The sequence below is a fragment of the Ochotona curzoniae genome, unplaced genomic scaffold (assembly GCF_017591425.1).
Source record: "Ochotona curzoniae isolate NIBS_2020 unplaced genomic scaffold, NIBS_Ocur_1.0 patch260, whole genome shotgun sequence".
Classification (NCBI taxonomy): Eukaryota; Metazoa; Chordata; class Mammalia; order Lagomorpha; family Ochotonidae; genus Ochotona; species Ochotona curzoniae.
Genome location: NW_024466818.1, coordinates 92710 through 106933, shown reverse-complemented (window position 1 = coordinate 106933; position 14224 = coordinate 92710). Strand labels below are relative to the sequence as shown.

The 14224-nt window shown below is 64.0% G+C and overlaps 2 protein-coding genes across 3 annotated transcripts; one reads left to right on the top strand and one right to left on the bottom strand.

The window, feature by feature from the left end:
* Positions 1 to 10854, top strand: LOC121166911 (general transcription and DNA repair factor IIH helicase subunit XPD). 2 transcript variants are annotated; one of them, XM_040996247.1, is made up of 24 exons: positions 1 to 37; positions 256 to 355; positions 1292 to 1369; positions 1474 to 1536; positions 1648 to 1761; positions 3965 to 4081; positions 4177 to 4293; positions 4514 to 4637; positions 4726 to 4822; positions 4905 to 5038; positions 5230 to 5398; positions 5969 to 6087; positions 6673 to 6742; positions 6812 to 6881; positions 6968 to 7069; positions 7664 to 7727; positions 8048 to 8169; positions 8708 to 8800; positions 8878 to 8950; positions 9027 to 9097; positions 9177 to 9320; positions 9420 to 9563; positions 9688 to 9805; positions 10219 to 10854. In XM_040996247.1, exons 1-23 carry the CDS (start codon positions 33 to 35, stop codon positions 9778 to 9780), a joined length of 2283 nt encoding a protein of 760 aa, XP_040852181.1. In that variant the 5' UTR covers positions 1 to 32; the 3' UTR covers positions 9781 to 9805; positions 10219 to 10854. The 2 variants fall into 2 exon arrangements, 1 of the variants encoding a protein (XP_040852181.1); XR_005885508.1 differs by lacking the exons at positions 9177 to 9320; positions 9420 to 9563; positions 9688 to 9805; positions 10219 to 10854 and having other exon boundaries at positions 7664 to 7773; positions 9027 to 9043.
* On the bottom strand, positions 9996 to 13703 carry LOC121166912 (kinesin light chain 3). Its single transcript, XM_040996249.1, has 12 exons — positions 13461 to 13703; positions 12962 to 13192; positions 12762 to 12831; positions 12306 to 12525; positions 12040 to 12127; positions 11408 to 11509; positions 10913 to 11086; positions 10626 to 10716; positions 10500 to 10540; positions 10300 to 10409; positions 10143 to 10212; positions 9996 to 10067 (listed from the first exon to the last, which is right to left on the bottom strand). Exons 1-12 carry the CDS (start codon positions 13701 to 13703, stop codon positions 9996 to 9998), a joined length of 1512 nt encoding a protein of 503 aa, XP_040852183.1.
* Positions 13704 to 14224: the final 521 nt, after the last annotated feature.

The following is a 14224-nucleotide window of genomic DNA, read 5'->3' as shown; positions in this document are numbered from 1 at the left end:
AGTGGTCGGCACTCCGCGTCGGGGCGGGCGCCATGAAGTAGGAGTGTGGGGGAATCGCGGTTCCGTGCGAAGCTTCGGGGGTGGGCTCCGAGATGGGAGGCGGCCTGAGGCGCCGGGGCGGGAAGGCCTGCGGGTCCCCCGGGACGGGAGCCTCGGGGCTCCGGGAGAGTCCGGCGGGGAGCGGTGGCCAGGTCCCCGGAGGGAGGGAGCTGGAGCCAGCGGGTCGGGGACTGACCCTGCAGACCCCGCCGCCAGGCTCAACGTGGACGGGCTGCTGGTCTACTTCCCGTATGACTACATCTACCCGGAGCAGTTCTCGTACATGCTGGAGCTCAAGCGCACGCTGGACGCCAAGGTAGGTGGGCGGCGGGCCCTTGGTGGGGAGGGGGCGCCCTGGGTCGGAGCCCCGGAGCCACAAGCCTGGGGCAGGTCGGTTAGCCTTCTGGGTGGAAGGTTTCCACACACACACACACACACGCGGGATACTGGGTTGTCTGGGGGTCCCGCAACACAGCAGGGAGCAGACCACTTGGTGCCTTCAGGTCCCGTGGTGGGCACGGCAGTGTGCAGGGGGCAGACACCGGAGGCCGCAGTGCTGCCCAAATCCTGCAGCTCACAGGCCAACCCCACGCAACCAAACCTTTTTCTGGGTCCAGATTTCAGTTAAGAAAGAGTTGCCTGTGTGTTCCATCCTATGCTAAATGTTTAACCCATGCGTTCTCGTGGGCATCAGCAAAAGCTTCTTTTTTTGTTTTGTTTATCTGAAAGGTACGGACACAGTGCGTTTGGTTGTTAGGGCCATGGTGGAGGCCAGGAGGGGTGAGACAGTGACCAGGGGCTTGAGCCATCGTCTGCTGCCCGCAGGATGGGCCTTAGCACGAAGCCGGGTCCGAACACAGGAACGGGATTGTAGCCGGGGCACTTGGGCATGGGACATGGGTGTCCTGGATGGCATGGAACTATTGTGCCAAACTCCTGCCTTAGGGTCATTTGGGAGAGGACAGGGTTTCCAGCCACTGCCCACCCCACTCCAAGCCCGCAATAGCCAGGCTGACACGGAGAGCCGAGTCTCCCACGCGGGTGGGTGGCAGTGGTGCAATGACCTGTACCCACAAACTGCCTCGCCAGGCGGGTGAGCAGGGAGCTGGATCTGAAGTGGAGCAGCTGGGACTTGAACCTGTGCTCTGATGGGGGATGTGAGCGTTGCAAGCAGCTGCTGAGCCCACTGTGTCACAACCCTCACTCTTCCTCGAGGTTCTGAAAGTTTTGTCATTCCCCCACCAACACACAGGGTCATGGGGTCCTGGAGATGCCCTCAGGCACTGGGAAGACTGTGTCACTACTGGCCTTGATCATGGCATACCAGCGGGTAAGTGAGAGCCCCCATTGCCCACCCCACCCCACCCGCAGCCTGTGGAGGGGGTGAGGGCAGGGCCTGGCCAGGGGCTGAGGCCACTTCCGGTCGGTCGGCAGGCGTATCCGCTGGAGGTGACCAAGCTCATCTACTGCTCCCGGACGGTGCCTGAGATTGAAAAGGTGAGCTGGGCTCGTGCCAGCCCTGGGGATTCCTAATGGCAGCCCCGTGGTGGGGTAGGGCCTGGGTTTCCAGCGAGGGGGCGTCCCGCTACCCACTGCCGTCTGGAGCAGGTGATCGAGGAACTGCGCAAGCTGCTCACCTTCTACGAGAAGCAGGAGGGCGAGAAGCTGCCGTTCCTGGGCCTGGCCCTGAGCTCCCGCAAGAACCTGTGCATCCATCCCGAGGTGCGTGCGCCCCCACCCCGTGCCCCCCAAGCCACGGAGTCCCCTCCGGTCACGGGTCCTGGAGCCCCCGCCCCGACCCAGCCTTCCTGCTGAGGCGTCCAGGGGGCTGTGTCCAACTGCTCGTGTTTCAGCGAGCACACCTGGGGAGCCCACCCACTCCTGGGGAGCCCACCCACTCGGCTCCTGCCGAGATCCATGGCGCAATCCCCAGACACCTGCACAAACTGCAGCTGGGCCAGGCTGAGGCTAGGAGCCAGGAATGCTGCCAGGGTCTCCCCTGTGTGTGTGCAGGTCAGCAGGAGCAGGGCTTGGGAGCAGAGTTGACCGGGACACAGGCACCCCAGGGGACATCTGACCACCTGCCCCAGCTGTGCTTTTAAAATAGGAAGCTTTCATCTTTCTTTATTCATAGACTTTTTTTTTTTTTTTGAAAGGCAGGCTTATAGAAAGACGAAAGACAGGTCTTCCATCTACCGGTTCACGTTTCTTATGGCTGTAATGTGCATTGGTGGGCCAGATGGAAGCCAGGAGCACTGGGTGGCATGTGGTAACATGTGGGTGGCATTTGGGCCATCTGCTGCTTTCCCAGGTGCATTAGCAGGGAGCTGGATTGGAAGTGGAGTGGCCGGGGCTGGAACCAGCGCCCACATGGGATGTGGGCACTGCAGATGGTAGCTTAAATGGCTGTGCCACAGCGTCAGCCCCAGCCTTTTCTGTGCAGTGCAGGTCGGCGTAACTGCTTGATCAACAGGGGCCTTGATGACGTGGAGGGGTAACGGGGTGTGATCACCCCAGCAGTGCAGCCACCTGCCTGGACCTGTCCCACTCCCAGGCCCTGGGTGGCTGCATTGGCCCAGGGCTCTGAGGAGGGGAGAGGGAAGTGAGTCATCACTGTGGACGGACGGAGAGACCGGGGCTGGCTACCCTGGGACCTGTGCCACACCCCCTTGCCTCTTGTGGAGTCCCATTTGAGGGGGCCCCGGGAGAAAGTGAACTCAAAGATAAGTTCATGTTGTTTAAAAAAAATTGTGGAAAGTCACACTGGATTTTTGCCTCTTGCACGTGTTATAGCCAGTTTTTAAATTTTTTTAAATACCTGCCACAGCTGGGCGAGATGGAAGTCAGGGGCCAAATAATCCACATTTCTCTCTCTTTGTTTTAGAGAGTTTTTTTGTTTTTTTTTTTTTTATTAGAAAGGCAAATTTATAGAGAGGAGGAGAGATAAAAAAAAATCTTCCATCTGACCGGTTCACTCTCCAAGTGGCCACAACAGCTAAGAGCCAGGAGCCAAGGCTTTGGACGGTCCTCGACTGCTTTCCCAGGCCACAGCCGGGAGGTGGATGGGAACTGGAACTGCCGGGACACAAACCAGCACCCATATGGGGTCCCCGCACATGCAAGGCGAGGACTTGGCCACTGAGCCATCGCACCAGGCCCTCAAACCACCATTTGTGATGCCTGCATCTCGCGTTGGGGTGGGAATTGAGAGTCCTGGCTTCTCTGCTTCTGTTCCAGCTCCCTGCTAACGCACCTCTGGGCCCTGTGCCCAAGGGGGAGACCGGGTAAAGGCCCTGGCTCCCAGCCTGGTCTGGCTCTGGCCATTGCAGCCATGTGGGGAGTAAACGGCAGTCTCTCTGTTTCCACCCATATAACTGCCTTTCACATAACTAAATCAAAGATTTTTTCAGTAAATAAATGAAAATAAAAGTTGGATTGTCTGCAATTCCCAAGTTCCAACGCTTCAGCGCTGAAATGCCAAGTGCCAGCAGCGGCATGCCACCCGGGAAAGCCCCTGCTGCGGCCGCACGTGGTGTGTCCCTCCTGCACGCGGCGTGTCCCTCCCGCACGCGGCGTGTCCCTCCTGCATGCGGCGTGTCCCTCGCACACACACCAACACCTTCTCGTGGCAGCGCTTTGGCCACACATACATGCTGACCCTGAGGCATCACCCCACCCCCCACCCCATAGCTCATTACAATCTGGATTCCAGCACACTCTGGGTCGCCAGGTCGGGGCCGTCCACCTGTGACAGTCCTGCAGCTTGTGACCTCAACCAGGACCCCAGCTGTCCCACCTAGTGGTGACAGACAGGTTCGCGTTGTCCAGCCTGCTCCCTCCCACACCGCGAGGCTTGGAGGCCGGGGGTGGAGGAATGGCTGTGTCCCTTACCCACCCTGCCTCACTGCTGCCCCCCAACCCCCAGGTGACACCCCTGCGCTTCGGGAAGGACGTGGATGGGAAGTGCCACAGTCTTACGGCCTCCTACGTGCGGGCACAGTACCAGCAGGACACCAGCCTGCCCCACTGCCGCTTCTATGAGGTGCGAGAACGTGCCCGGGGCCCAGGGCTGGGCAGTGGGGAGGGGGGGTGCGTGAGCTCACACCTCCCTTACCGACCTTTCTCTCCCCAACCCAGGAATTTGATACCCATGGGCGCCAGGTGCCCCTCCCTGCTGGCATCTATAACCTAGACGACCTGAAGGCCCTGGGCCAGCGCCAAGGCTGGTGCCCGTACTTCCTCGCTCGGTACTCGGTGAGGAGACCCGGAGCGGCGGGCAGAGGGGAATCGCTGAGGGTGGCCAGCATGGGCCTGTCTCTGTGTGCTGTGGCCCCCGTGAGTCGGTGCCTTTGTCTGCCTTGGCTTTGTCCCTTCATCTGTGCCTCGCTCCGTGGACCTGTGTTGGAGGGAGTCAGGTGTGGGGGCGGCCGGCTCAGGCTGACCCGGTCTGCTCCCATCTCCCACCCACCCCCAGATCCTGCACGCCAATGTGGTGGTCTACAGCTACCACTATCTCCTGGACCCCAAGATCGCCGACCTAGTCTCCAAGGAGCTGGCCCGCAAAGCCGTGGTGGTCTTTGATGAGGCTCACAACATCGGTGAGGAGGGGGCCGGGCCACGCCCTTGGCTGAGCTCTCCCCAAGCCCGCTCACCCCGAGACCCGCATCGTCTGCTTGCTCCCAACAGACAATGTCTGTATCGACTCCATGAGTGTCAACCTCACACGCCGTACCCTGGACCGCTGCCAAGCCAACCTGGAGACCCTGCAGAAGACTGTGCTCAGGTGGGCATCCATGCGGCCCGCCCTTCCCCCCGGGGCCCAGCCGGCCACGCATCACCATGCCCTCTCTGCGCCCTCCCCGCAGGATCAAGCAGACGGATGAGCAGCGCCTGCGGGACGAGTACCGGCGCCTAGTGGAGGGGCTGCGGGAGGCCAGCATAGCCCGCGAGACGGACGCCCACCTGGCCAACCCCGTGTTGCCTGACGAGGTGCTACAGGGTGAGCCGCTGCGCACCCTGCCCCACTGCGCGCCCTGCCCCACTGCGCGCCCTGCCCCACTGCGCGCCCTGCCCCACTGCGCGCCCTGCTCCACTGTGCGCCCTGCTCCACTGCGCGCCCTGCCCCACTGCGCGCCCTGCCCCAACTGCGGCCGATGTGCGCCCCTCTGACCAAGCCCTGTGTCCTTGCAGAGGCGGTGCCCGGCTCCATCCGCACAGCCGAGCACTTCCTGGGCTTCCTGAGGAGGCTGCTAGAGTTCGTCAAGTGGCGCCTGCGCGTGCAGCACGTGGTGCAGGAGAGCCCGCCCGCCTTCCTGAGCAGCCTGGCACAGCGCGTGTGCATCCAGCGCAAGCCGCTCAGGTATGAGCCCTCTGGGCCCTGGCCACCATCGGGCAAGGCTGGGGCAGGGCAGAGCAGAGCACCCAGCTGGCACGGGAGGATTCTGGGGTCTCCCCAGTTTGGAGGTTTTCTCCCCTGGGCGCAGGGACAGGGACCCTGCAGGGGAACTGCTAATAGGGGGTGAAGTCAGACCCCAAAGACAAGAGGGGTGGCGCCCTCCACAAGAGGGCAAGGTGTTCCCAATGCCCACAGGCTCCCTGCACTGGCAGGGGACAGGGAGGAGGCATAGCCATGCCTCCCCAGGGTCAGCTTACGCTCTGCCTGGGGGGCTGTGGGTCTGGGTGACTGCATGGCCACGCAGGATTAGTGTGACCACCACGAGATGCTGGGTACCTGTCCCTGTTTTGTGGAGACCCACGTAGGGAGTCAGGTGAGGCTTGTGACAGGTGGGCCTGGGACGACTTGCCCCGCATGCCTTCGTGTTCAGTGGACGTGTGTGCACGCGTGCGCAGCTGCATGACGTTGGCCCACAGAGGTGGGGTGCCCTGTGCCCTGCTGAGCCCTGCTCACTGCCCTTCTGCCTCCCTCCAGGTTTTGCGCCGAGCGCCTGCGTTCCCTGCTGCATACCCTGGAGATCGCCGACCTGGCAGACTTCTCCCCCCTCACCCTCCTCGCCAACTTCGCCACCCTTGTCAGCACCTACGCCAAGGGTGAGCTCCCCCTGCCAGGCGGGCACCTGGGCTCGCTCCTGCCCAGTCTGGAGGCCACGGACATTCGGCCACTCTGGCCTCGGGGGCTGGGCTCATTTGAAAGGCACTGATGATGGTTACAGCAGGAGAGGGAGGGGCAGAGAGAGGTGGTGGTGGTTGGGTGGTGGGGGTATCTTCTGCCTGCTGCTTCACTCCCCAAGGCCTACAGCAGGTGTGCCTGGGCTAGGGTGAAACCAGATCCTGGAACCCCAGCCTGGTGCGCCCATAGTGGCACCCCCTGCTGCCTCCGGGGTACACATTAGCAGGCACCTCGATAGAACTGTGGGTGTCTGAGTCGAATCTTAAGCATCATAGAAATACCCAGCCCCACATGCAGTTCTCTAGTAGCTAAGAGGGACGGGGTGGTGGTTGGGGAGAAGGCAGTAGGCAGCAGGCTTGGGTACGAGGCTGGCCCTGGGCACTGGGAGAGCAGGGACGGAGCTTGGCCATTGCCTCTTGTCTCTCTTGGGATCCTGACAGTGTGGGGGCTGGGGAAGGGCGTGCCAGGTGTGGCCATGGGCGTGACCACCCCTGCCCGGTCACCAGGCTTCACCATCATCATCGAGCCCTTTGACGACAGGACCCCGACCATCGCCAACCCCGTCCTGCACTTCAGGTGAGCGCCAGCCTGGGTGGGGCCCCAGCTCCTCCCCAGCATGGTGCTCACCACCCTGTGCCCCTGCAGCTGCATGGACGCCTCACTGGCCATCAAGCCCGTGTTTGAGCGCTTCCAGTCGGTTATCATCACCTCTGGGGTGAGGAGCCCTTCCCAGTCCCAGCAGGGGGGTCGGGGGTGCCTGCCTGACCCTGCTGAGCCCCCGCATTCCTGGACCCACTACAGACCCTGTCCCCGTTAGACATCTACCCCAAGATCCTGGACTTCCACCCCGTCACCATGGCAACCTTCACCATGACACTGGCCCGGGTCTGCCTGTGCCCCATGGTGAGTGGGTAGGATGCGGGAGGGGCAGAGGAAGTGCAGCCCTGGGTTTTGCTGTCCCAGCTGTGAAATGGGGTGCATCCCCTGGGGCTCAGAGAGGGTCCTGAGAGAACAGTAAAGCTTGGTGGGATCCGGGATCCTCTGGTTCCAGATTCTTCAGCTGGTGCCCCAGGTGAGGCCTGTGGGTGTGGGAAGGAGGTCTGAGCTAGTGGGGTGTGGTCAGCCCCCCAGGTGGCAGCTGCAGAGTCCTTGGAAAGCTGCCTACTCTGAGGTGACCTGGGGCTGGCTCTGTTCATGGAGTCTGTGCCGCATTTGGGGCTGCCCTACAGAGGCTGTGATAGGCGATGGGCACGACCACCCCACCCTGTGCCCCGCATGCTGGGGGCAAGGGCAAAGCAGGTGCAGAGGTGCTCTGCTGTGCCCTTACAGCCTCAGGTGGTGACATGGCTGGAGCCCAGGGCACCTGTCCCATGGTACAGGTGGTGGCCTAGCAGAGGGCCTGCTGTGGCCGGAGCAGGTGGAGATCGCCTGCAGCCTGTGGCCATGCCTACCCGAACCCCCACGGCTGCTTCACCTCCCGCCTCTTGCTCGCCCCAGATCATCGGCCGTGGCAATGACCAGGTGGCTATCAGCTCCAAGTTCGAGACCCGGGAAGACATCGGTAGGCTACCCACCCCCACAGTGGCTGCTGGGGGATCTCGGGGCAGGTGCACTGGTCGGGTCGGGTGGGTCAGGTCAAGCATCCCCAGCCTGAGGTGAAGTGACACTGAGGGATCACTTCCTGCCCCCCTGCGAGTCTGCTGGGCTTGACGGATGCCACCTCGCCACACTGCAGGAGGAGGGGGGAGGGGCGGGCTCCCCGGGACAGGAAGGAAGAGGAAGAGGAGGTAACAGCCCGGAGCCACATGGCCCTGGTGGGATTTCTGGGCGTCCAAGTTCAAGGGGTAGGCCGGAGGAGCTGACCGGCCTGTGCACACGCAGCCGTGATCCGGAACTACGGGAACCTGCTGCTGGAGATGTCGGCCGTGGTGCCCGACGGCATCGTGGCCTTCTTCACCAGCTACCAGTACATGGAGAGCACCGTGGCCTCCTGGTACGAGCAGGTATGCCCGGCCCCTGCGCCACACCCCTGTTGCTCGCCAGGGTTCCCCTCCTGACCCACCTCCAACCCACATGGCCTCGGGTCAAGGGAGGAGGGAGACGGCGGCAGCCATGGCCCCAGCTGGGCGCCGTGCGCATGGAGGCACGCCTTAGCCAAAGCCCACAGGAGCCATCCTGGGCAGTGTGGGCGAGGCTATGGGATGTCATGGTTAGTGGGCTGTGGACAGCGAGGCCTAGGACTCAGGGCAGGGATGGCCCAGAAGGTTCTGGGGTCATGACTGGCTGGTGGAAGGGTAGACTCTTCACCCTCCAGAGCCTGGCCATGGTCCTGTGGAAGCCAGTAGGACCTGAGGATGTGCTGAGCTGTCCCTGCTACCCTGTGGGGAAGGGGTTTGCAGACCCTCCCAGCAGTCCCCACTGCTTCCCAAGGCTCCAGTTGGAGCTGGGGGCGGGCAGAGTCAGGGGCGCCGTGTGCACTGCTGCCTAAGCCCCAGCAGGGCTGGGTGACCCCGGCACTGACACTGTGGACCCCCACCCCAGGGAATCCTGGAAAACATTCAGCGGAACAAGCTGCTCTTCATCGAGACGCAGGACAGCGCCGAGACCAGCGTGGCCCTGGAAAAGTACCAGGAGGTGAGCGGCAGCCGAGCGGGCTGGGCAGTGACGGTGTGGAGGGCTGTGTGGTCACACCTGGGCCTTCCCTGCCCCAGGCCTGTGAGAACGGCCGTGGTGCCATCCTGCTGTCCGTGGCCCGGGGCAAGGTGTCTGAGGGAATCGACTTCGGTGAGTGTGCCAGCCCGCGCCCCCACCCTGCCCGCCTTGCCACCGCTGCCCGCTAACCGCCCTGCCCTGCCCCCAGTGCACCACTTCGGCCGGGCCGTCATCATGTTCGGCGTCCCCTACGTCTACACGCAGAGCCGCATACTTAAGGTGAGCCTAAGGGGCTGGCCAGGTCCAAGGAGGGGCAGGGCCAGGCGGCTAGGCCCACCGCCGGCCCCTTCATCCCCAGGCGCGGCTCGAGTACCTGCGGGACCAGTTCCAGATCCGGGAGAATGACTTCCTCACCTTTGACGCCATGCGCCACGCCGCCCAGTGCGTGGGTCGCGCCATCAGGGGCAAGACCGACTACGGCCTCATGGTCTTTGCCGACAAGGTGCGAGCCCTCCCTGACCCTCCCCACCTCCTGATTCCCCATGCGGGGGTCGTGGGGTCCCAGTCCCCCTGTGCTGATGCCCTGCCGGTCCTCCTTCAGCGGTTTGCACGTGCCGACAAACGGGGAAAGCTGCCCCGCTGGATCCAGGAGCACCTGACGGACGCCAACCTCAACCTGACGGTGGACGAGGGCGTCCAGGTGGCCAAGTACTTCCTGCGGCAGATGGCGCAGCCCTTCCACCGGGTAGGCCCTGGGGTTCCTCCTTGGTGCCCCGCTGCCCGGGTGTGTCCCTGTGGCAGCTCTAGGTACCTGGGGGGTACCTACCCTCCCTCGGCCTCATGTCCTGTCCCTGCCTTCACTCCTGCAGGAGGATCAGCTGGGACTGTCCCTGCTCAGCCTGGAGCAGCTGCAGTCGGAGGAGACGCTGCGGCGGATTGAGCAGATTGCCCAGCAGCTGTGAGCCCGGGCCAGCCAGCACCCAGCAGGTAACGCCAAGCTGCCGGCCCTGGGGAGGGAGCCTCCACCCTCAAGGAAGGCCAGGGAGGCGGCCTCAGGCCAAATCCAGAACCTTTAATCGTTAAGGGTAACTAGGGTAGGGAAGGGGGTCCCTCTGCTACTGTCCCCCTCCCCCAGCCAGTGTTCTTCAGTAGCTGGGGCCCACGAGGCCCGGCAGTCTCAGCGGGGGCTCAGCTCCTGAGTGCTGGTACTGAGGGTTCGCAGGGCCTCACTCAGGCGCCGGCCTGGGAGCTGGGGACAGGATGGGCCGGTTGGAGGGGGACCAGAGGCAGGCACCCTCCACCCCACCCTGTCTGGGCCCCTCACCTCCTGCTGGGCGGCGGCACCCCGGGCCCGGTCTGCGTTCAGCGTGCTGAGCGACACTGCCCTCTTCATCCTGCAGGGGGAGCCAGAGGACGCAGTGACGAGCAGGGAAGGATTTGTGGGGTGCAGGGGTGCGGGGTCTGCCGGAGCCCCCACTCACCCGGCCATCCCAGCGGCAGGGCCCTCACCGCGGAGCCGGGACACCAGCTTCTCACTGCCCCGCCGGATGGACTCCCGGAGCTTGGAGAAGGAGCTGCTGCGGCGCAGGGCCTACGGGGGAGGCCGGGGCCGTGGGTCAGCCCCTTGGACGGCCGCCCCCGCTCCCCCCGGCCCGGGATCCAGACCGAGCTTCCCCCTTACCTGCTGCTCTGCATCACCAGTCGTGCCTGTGTTGGGGACTCCTGAGGGACAAATGGGGGCAGTGAGCGGGGAGGGACAGGGGGCCGGGGCTGACAGGGTGGGGTGCACCCGGCGGGCGGGGCTCACCGAGCGGGGCGGGCAGCTGCTCGCGGTTCAGGATTTCCTTGTAGAGCTCCTCCGCTTGCTCGTACTTGTTCTGCTTCAGGTAGGCCGAGGCCTGCGCGGGGACAGCTGCTCGGGACCCCATCCCCTCAGCCCCCCTTGCTGCCAGGGGGCCCAGCGCGGGTGACTGTGGGGAGACCCTCCCGTGGCCCCGCCTCCTGGCTCCCCTTCCCCAGCACAATAAACCTCAAGACCGTGCTCTCGTGGTCGGCACTGCTTCCTCTTCCCTCGCCCCTGGGGCGCCCCCTCACCAGGTTGCTCTTGGTCTTGGCCACATTGGGGTCCTGGGGGCCGCCCAGGGCCTCATAGATGCTGAGGGCACGGGTGTAGTGGCGCTCCACGTCCTCGAACTTGCCCTGGTTCTGGCAGAGCAAGGCCAGGTTGTTGAGCTGCTTGGCCACATCCGGGTGGTCGGCGCCCAGCACCTGTGGGGTCAGGGGTCACAAATCATCAGGGATGTATGCAATTGGGTTGCAGTCAGGGTTACAGGGTCAAGGGGGACTCATGGGGTCAGAGGTCACAGTGGTACAGGGTTGCCTCGGGGAGATGGGGGGATGGCATTGAACTGGGGGCCACACAGGGTTGGACCAGGCTGGGCAAACGTGTAGAGAAGTCAGGTCGTGGGATGGGGTGTTCTCAAGGGGACTGAAGGCCAGAGGCCCCAGCAGCAAAGGACACCACAGTGAGGGACCGAGAGGACCCCAGGAGAGGTGGGACCTGGGCGCTGGAGGACATGAGCCACTGACCTTCTCGCGGATCTCCAGGGCGCGCTGGCACAGTGGTTCCGCCTCCCGGTAGCGTCCCCGCTTCCCATATAGGACAGCCAAGTTGTTGAGAGTGGCAGCCACCTGTGGGAGGGGCATAGCTCAGGGGTAGGTGGGCATCGGGCTAGGGTGGAGACACAGTGGGTGCAGTGCAAGCACATCCCATGGGCACATTCCACACACTGCTCTCCCGGCTGCACATGTGGGTTGTGTCCATTTGGGAAGGAAACCACTGGAAGGAAGAGTTTTCTCTTTCCATCATCACTTTCCCAATTTTATTCTTTTTTAAAGGTTGAGAAAGATCTTTCATCTGCTTGTTTATTCCCCAAATAGCAATGATGGTCATAGCCAGGCCAGTGCAAAGCCAGGGGCTTCTGGGTCTCCCTACGTGGGTGCAGGGGCCCAAGGACTTGAGCCATCTACTTTGCTGCTTTTCTAGGCCCTTAGGAAGAAGTTGGAAGGCAGGTGGAGCCAGGACTCAAACTGGTGCCCATATGCGATACTGGTACTGCAGAGGCTTAACTGGCTATACCACACTGCCAGCCCATTAACCCTATTAACCCTGAAGTAAATCAGATGGGCAGGCACGCTCCCTTTCCCCAGAGGCCACTCACTGCGGGGTGCTCAGGGCCCAGCGTCTGCTCCCGGATCTGCAGGGCATCATGGAGGAGGTCCGTGGCCTCCTTGTACTTGTTCTGGTCCCTAAAGGGCAGTTTGTAGGGGGTTGGCCAAGGTGCAGCAGCTGGCACTGGGCTGGCCCTGCCAGGCCCAGAGAGCAAGCTAAGTATGCATAGGTGGGTCTCCTCACATCTCCCATCTCGGGCACCCCTAGTATGGTCACCGCCCCACTTGTCCTCCACCATCCTGTCCCTGCCCTCACCGGTATACCAGTGCCAGGATGTTGAGCATGGTGGCCACGTCAGGGTGGCAGTGGCCTGAACTGCGCTCCAGGTCCTCGAGTGCCTGGCGGCACAGGGGCACAGCCACCTCATACCGGCCCTGCCCCGCGTACTGGATCACAAGGTTGTGCAGCGTCCGCAGCCGGGCAGGGATCTCATAGCCGCCCTGCTGGGCCGCTGCCGCACCAGCTGTCTCAGAGCCTGGAGGAGGCAGGCACCCAGTCACTGCACGCCTCCCGCCAGGGGACCCCCATGCCCTGCCAGTGCCGACTCTAACTGGTCCAGGGAGGCTGAGGGTGCAGAGCCGGCTTGGCTCACAGGTGGCAGTTCTGGGTTCACAGCAAGCAGCGTCACCTGCGGCTCCTCACCCCGCTAACACCTGTCGCGTCCTGCCCACCTCAGATCCCGGCTGCCCGTGTCCAGGGCCCCACACCCACCTCTCCTCTCTTCCTCCTCACTGGGGATCAGGGCGGTCAGGCTGTCTCGGCGAGGGGGGGACTCGGGCCGCTGTGCGCAGGACAGGAAAGTGGAGTGTCAGGAGGCTTGGGGCTTGAATCCCGGGACTTGGGGGGCTCCTGGAGATGGGGGAGGTGAGGAGTGGCTGGAGGGGGAGACTCTGGGGCCCCAGGCAGCGCACCGGGCTGGTGGTGGGCTCGTCGTACTGCCGTAGTTGCCCCAAGAACTCGAGGTGGCTCTTCTCTTCTTCCAACTGGGCCACGGCCTCCTCGCTGGCCCGCAGCCGCCGCTGCGTCTCCTCCAGCTCCTCCCGCAGCCACACATTCTCCTGGGCCAGGCGCCGGGCCTGTGCCCGTAACCGTTGCTTCTCGGCCTCGAGTGCGCCCACGTGCGCCGACAGAGCCAGCAGCACCTGCGAGGGGTGGGAGGCCTGGGCGCGGCGGCTGGGACTGGGTTCCAGGGCCCAACCTATGGCTCAGCCTCCTGCCCAGCCCTGGTGGCCAGTGGGCCGGACACCCTCATTCTATCCAGGGCCCCCCATACGCTGCAGAGGCATGCCAGTCAGGGGTGCTGAGGTTCCTGGGGTCACCCCGTGTCCCCCCACACAAAGGCTCCCAGGGGTCTTGCTGCTCTGGGGGGTCTGGTAGGGGAGGGGTCCAGCTCCTCCTGCCCCCTCATACCTGGGCCTCTCCCAGCCCCAGCTCCAGGGCTTCCAGCGAGTGTCTCACCACCTGCTGTTTCTCTTCCAGCAGCTCCGCACCAGCCACGGGGCCCGGGCCTGCCAGGGCCTCGGCCAGGTGCCCGGCCAGGCCACAGTGCTCGGCCCGCAGGGCCTCCAGCCCCTGCACCACCTGCCGCGTCTGCCTGATGAGCTCTTCTGGGCTCAACCCCGCGCTTCCGGGGGCTGCCACCTGCACCGACATGCCGCTCCTGCTGGGGTGGGTGCAAGCAGTCACCATGCAGGCCCTTATTCCGGTCGCCCCCCTCCCCGCACAGCAGGAGCCCCACCATCAAGCCCTGCCCCAGCTGGCACCCAGCGTGCCCCGCCTACCACGCTCCCGCAGATCTATGAGGTAGCCCAGTCAGGTAGGCTCCAGGGCCAGCTCTGACATCCCAGGACTGGCGACTGATTGACCAAGGCAGGGCAACAGCTGGAGTCTCTCCCCCAATCCTGCTGCCCTTTGCCTGCCTGGTAGCGCCACCCGCACCCCCAGCTGCCCTGGCACCGGAAGCCCTTGTCTCCCCACCAGTTGCAGGGTGAGGGGGGCAGGGTGTGTGGAGGCGGCGGCCGGACCGTGAGCTCATTCTGAAGGTGTTTTTGTTGGGAACCAGTCGGACCGCTGGGGCTGGGCGGGGCTGGGCGGCAGCAGAGGGCCCGGGGCTGGGCGCCGGAAGCAGAGGCGGCCTCCTGGGTGGAAGGGACCGGCCTCTACAGACCCTGCGG

Bases quoted from the DNA above. Each gene is read 5' to 3' on its own strand.
- LOC121166912 (XM_040996249.1), bottom strand. From the start codon at position 13,703: ATGTCGGTGCAGGTGGCAGCCCCCGGAAGCGCGGGGTTGAGCCCAGAA. The intron at 12,128-12,305 runs GTGAGGGCAGGG...ACTGCCCTTTAG, and splicing joins ATCCTGGCACTGGTATACCG to GGACCAGAACAAGTACAAGG. The intron at 10,213-10,299 runs GTGAGTGGGGGC...CTCCCCCTGCAG, and splicing joins CCTGCCGCTGGGATGGCCGG to GATGAAGAGGGCAGTGTCGC.
- LOC121166911 (XM_040996247.1), top strand. The intron at 5,039-5,229 runs GTGAGCCGCTGC...GTGTCCTTGCAG, and splicing joins GCCTGACGAGGTGCTACAGG to AGGCGGTGCCCGGCTCCATC. The intron at 8,801-8,877 runs GTGAGCGGCAGC...TCCCTGCCCCAG, and splicing joins CCCTGGAAAAGTACCAGGAG to GCCTGTGAGAACGGCCGTGG.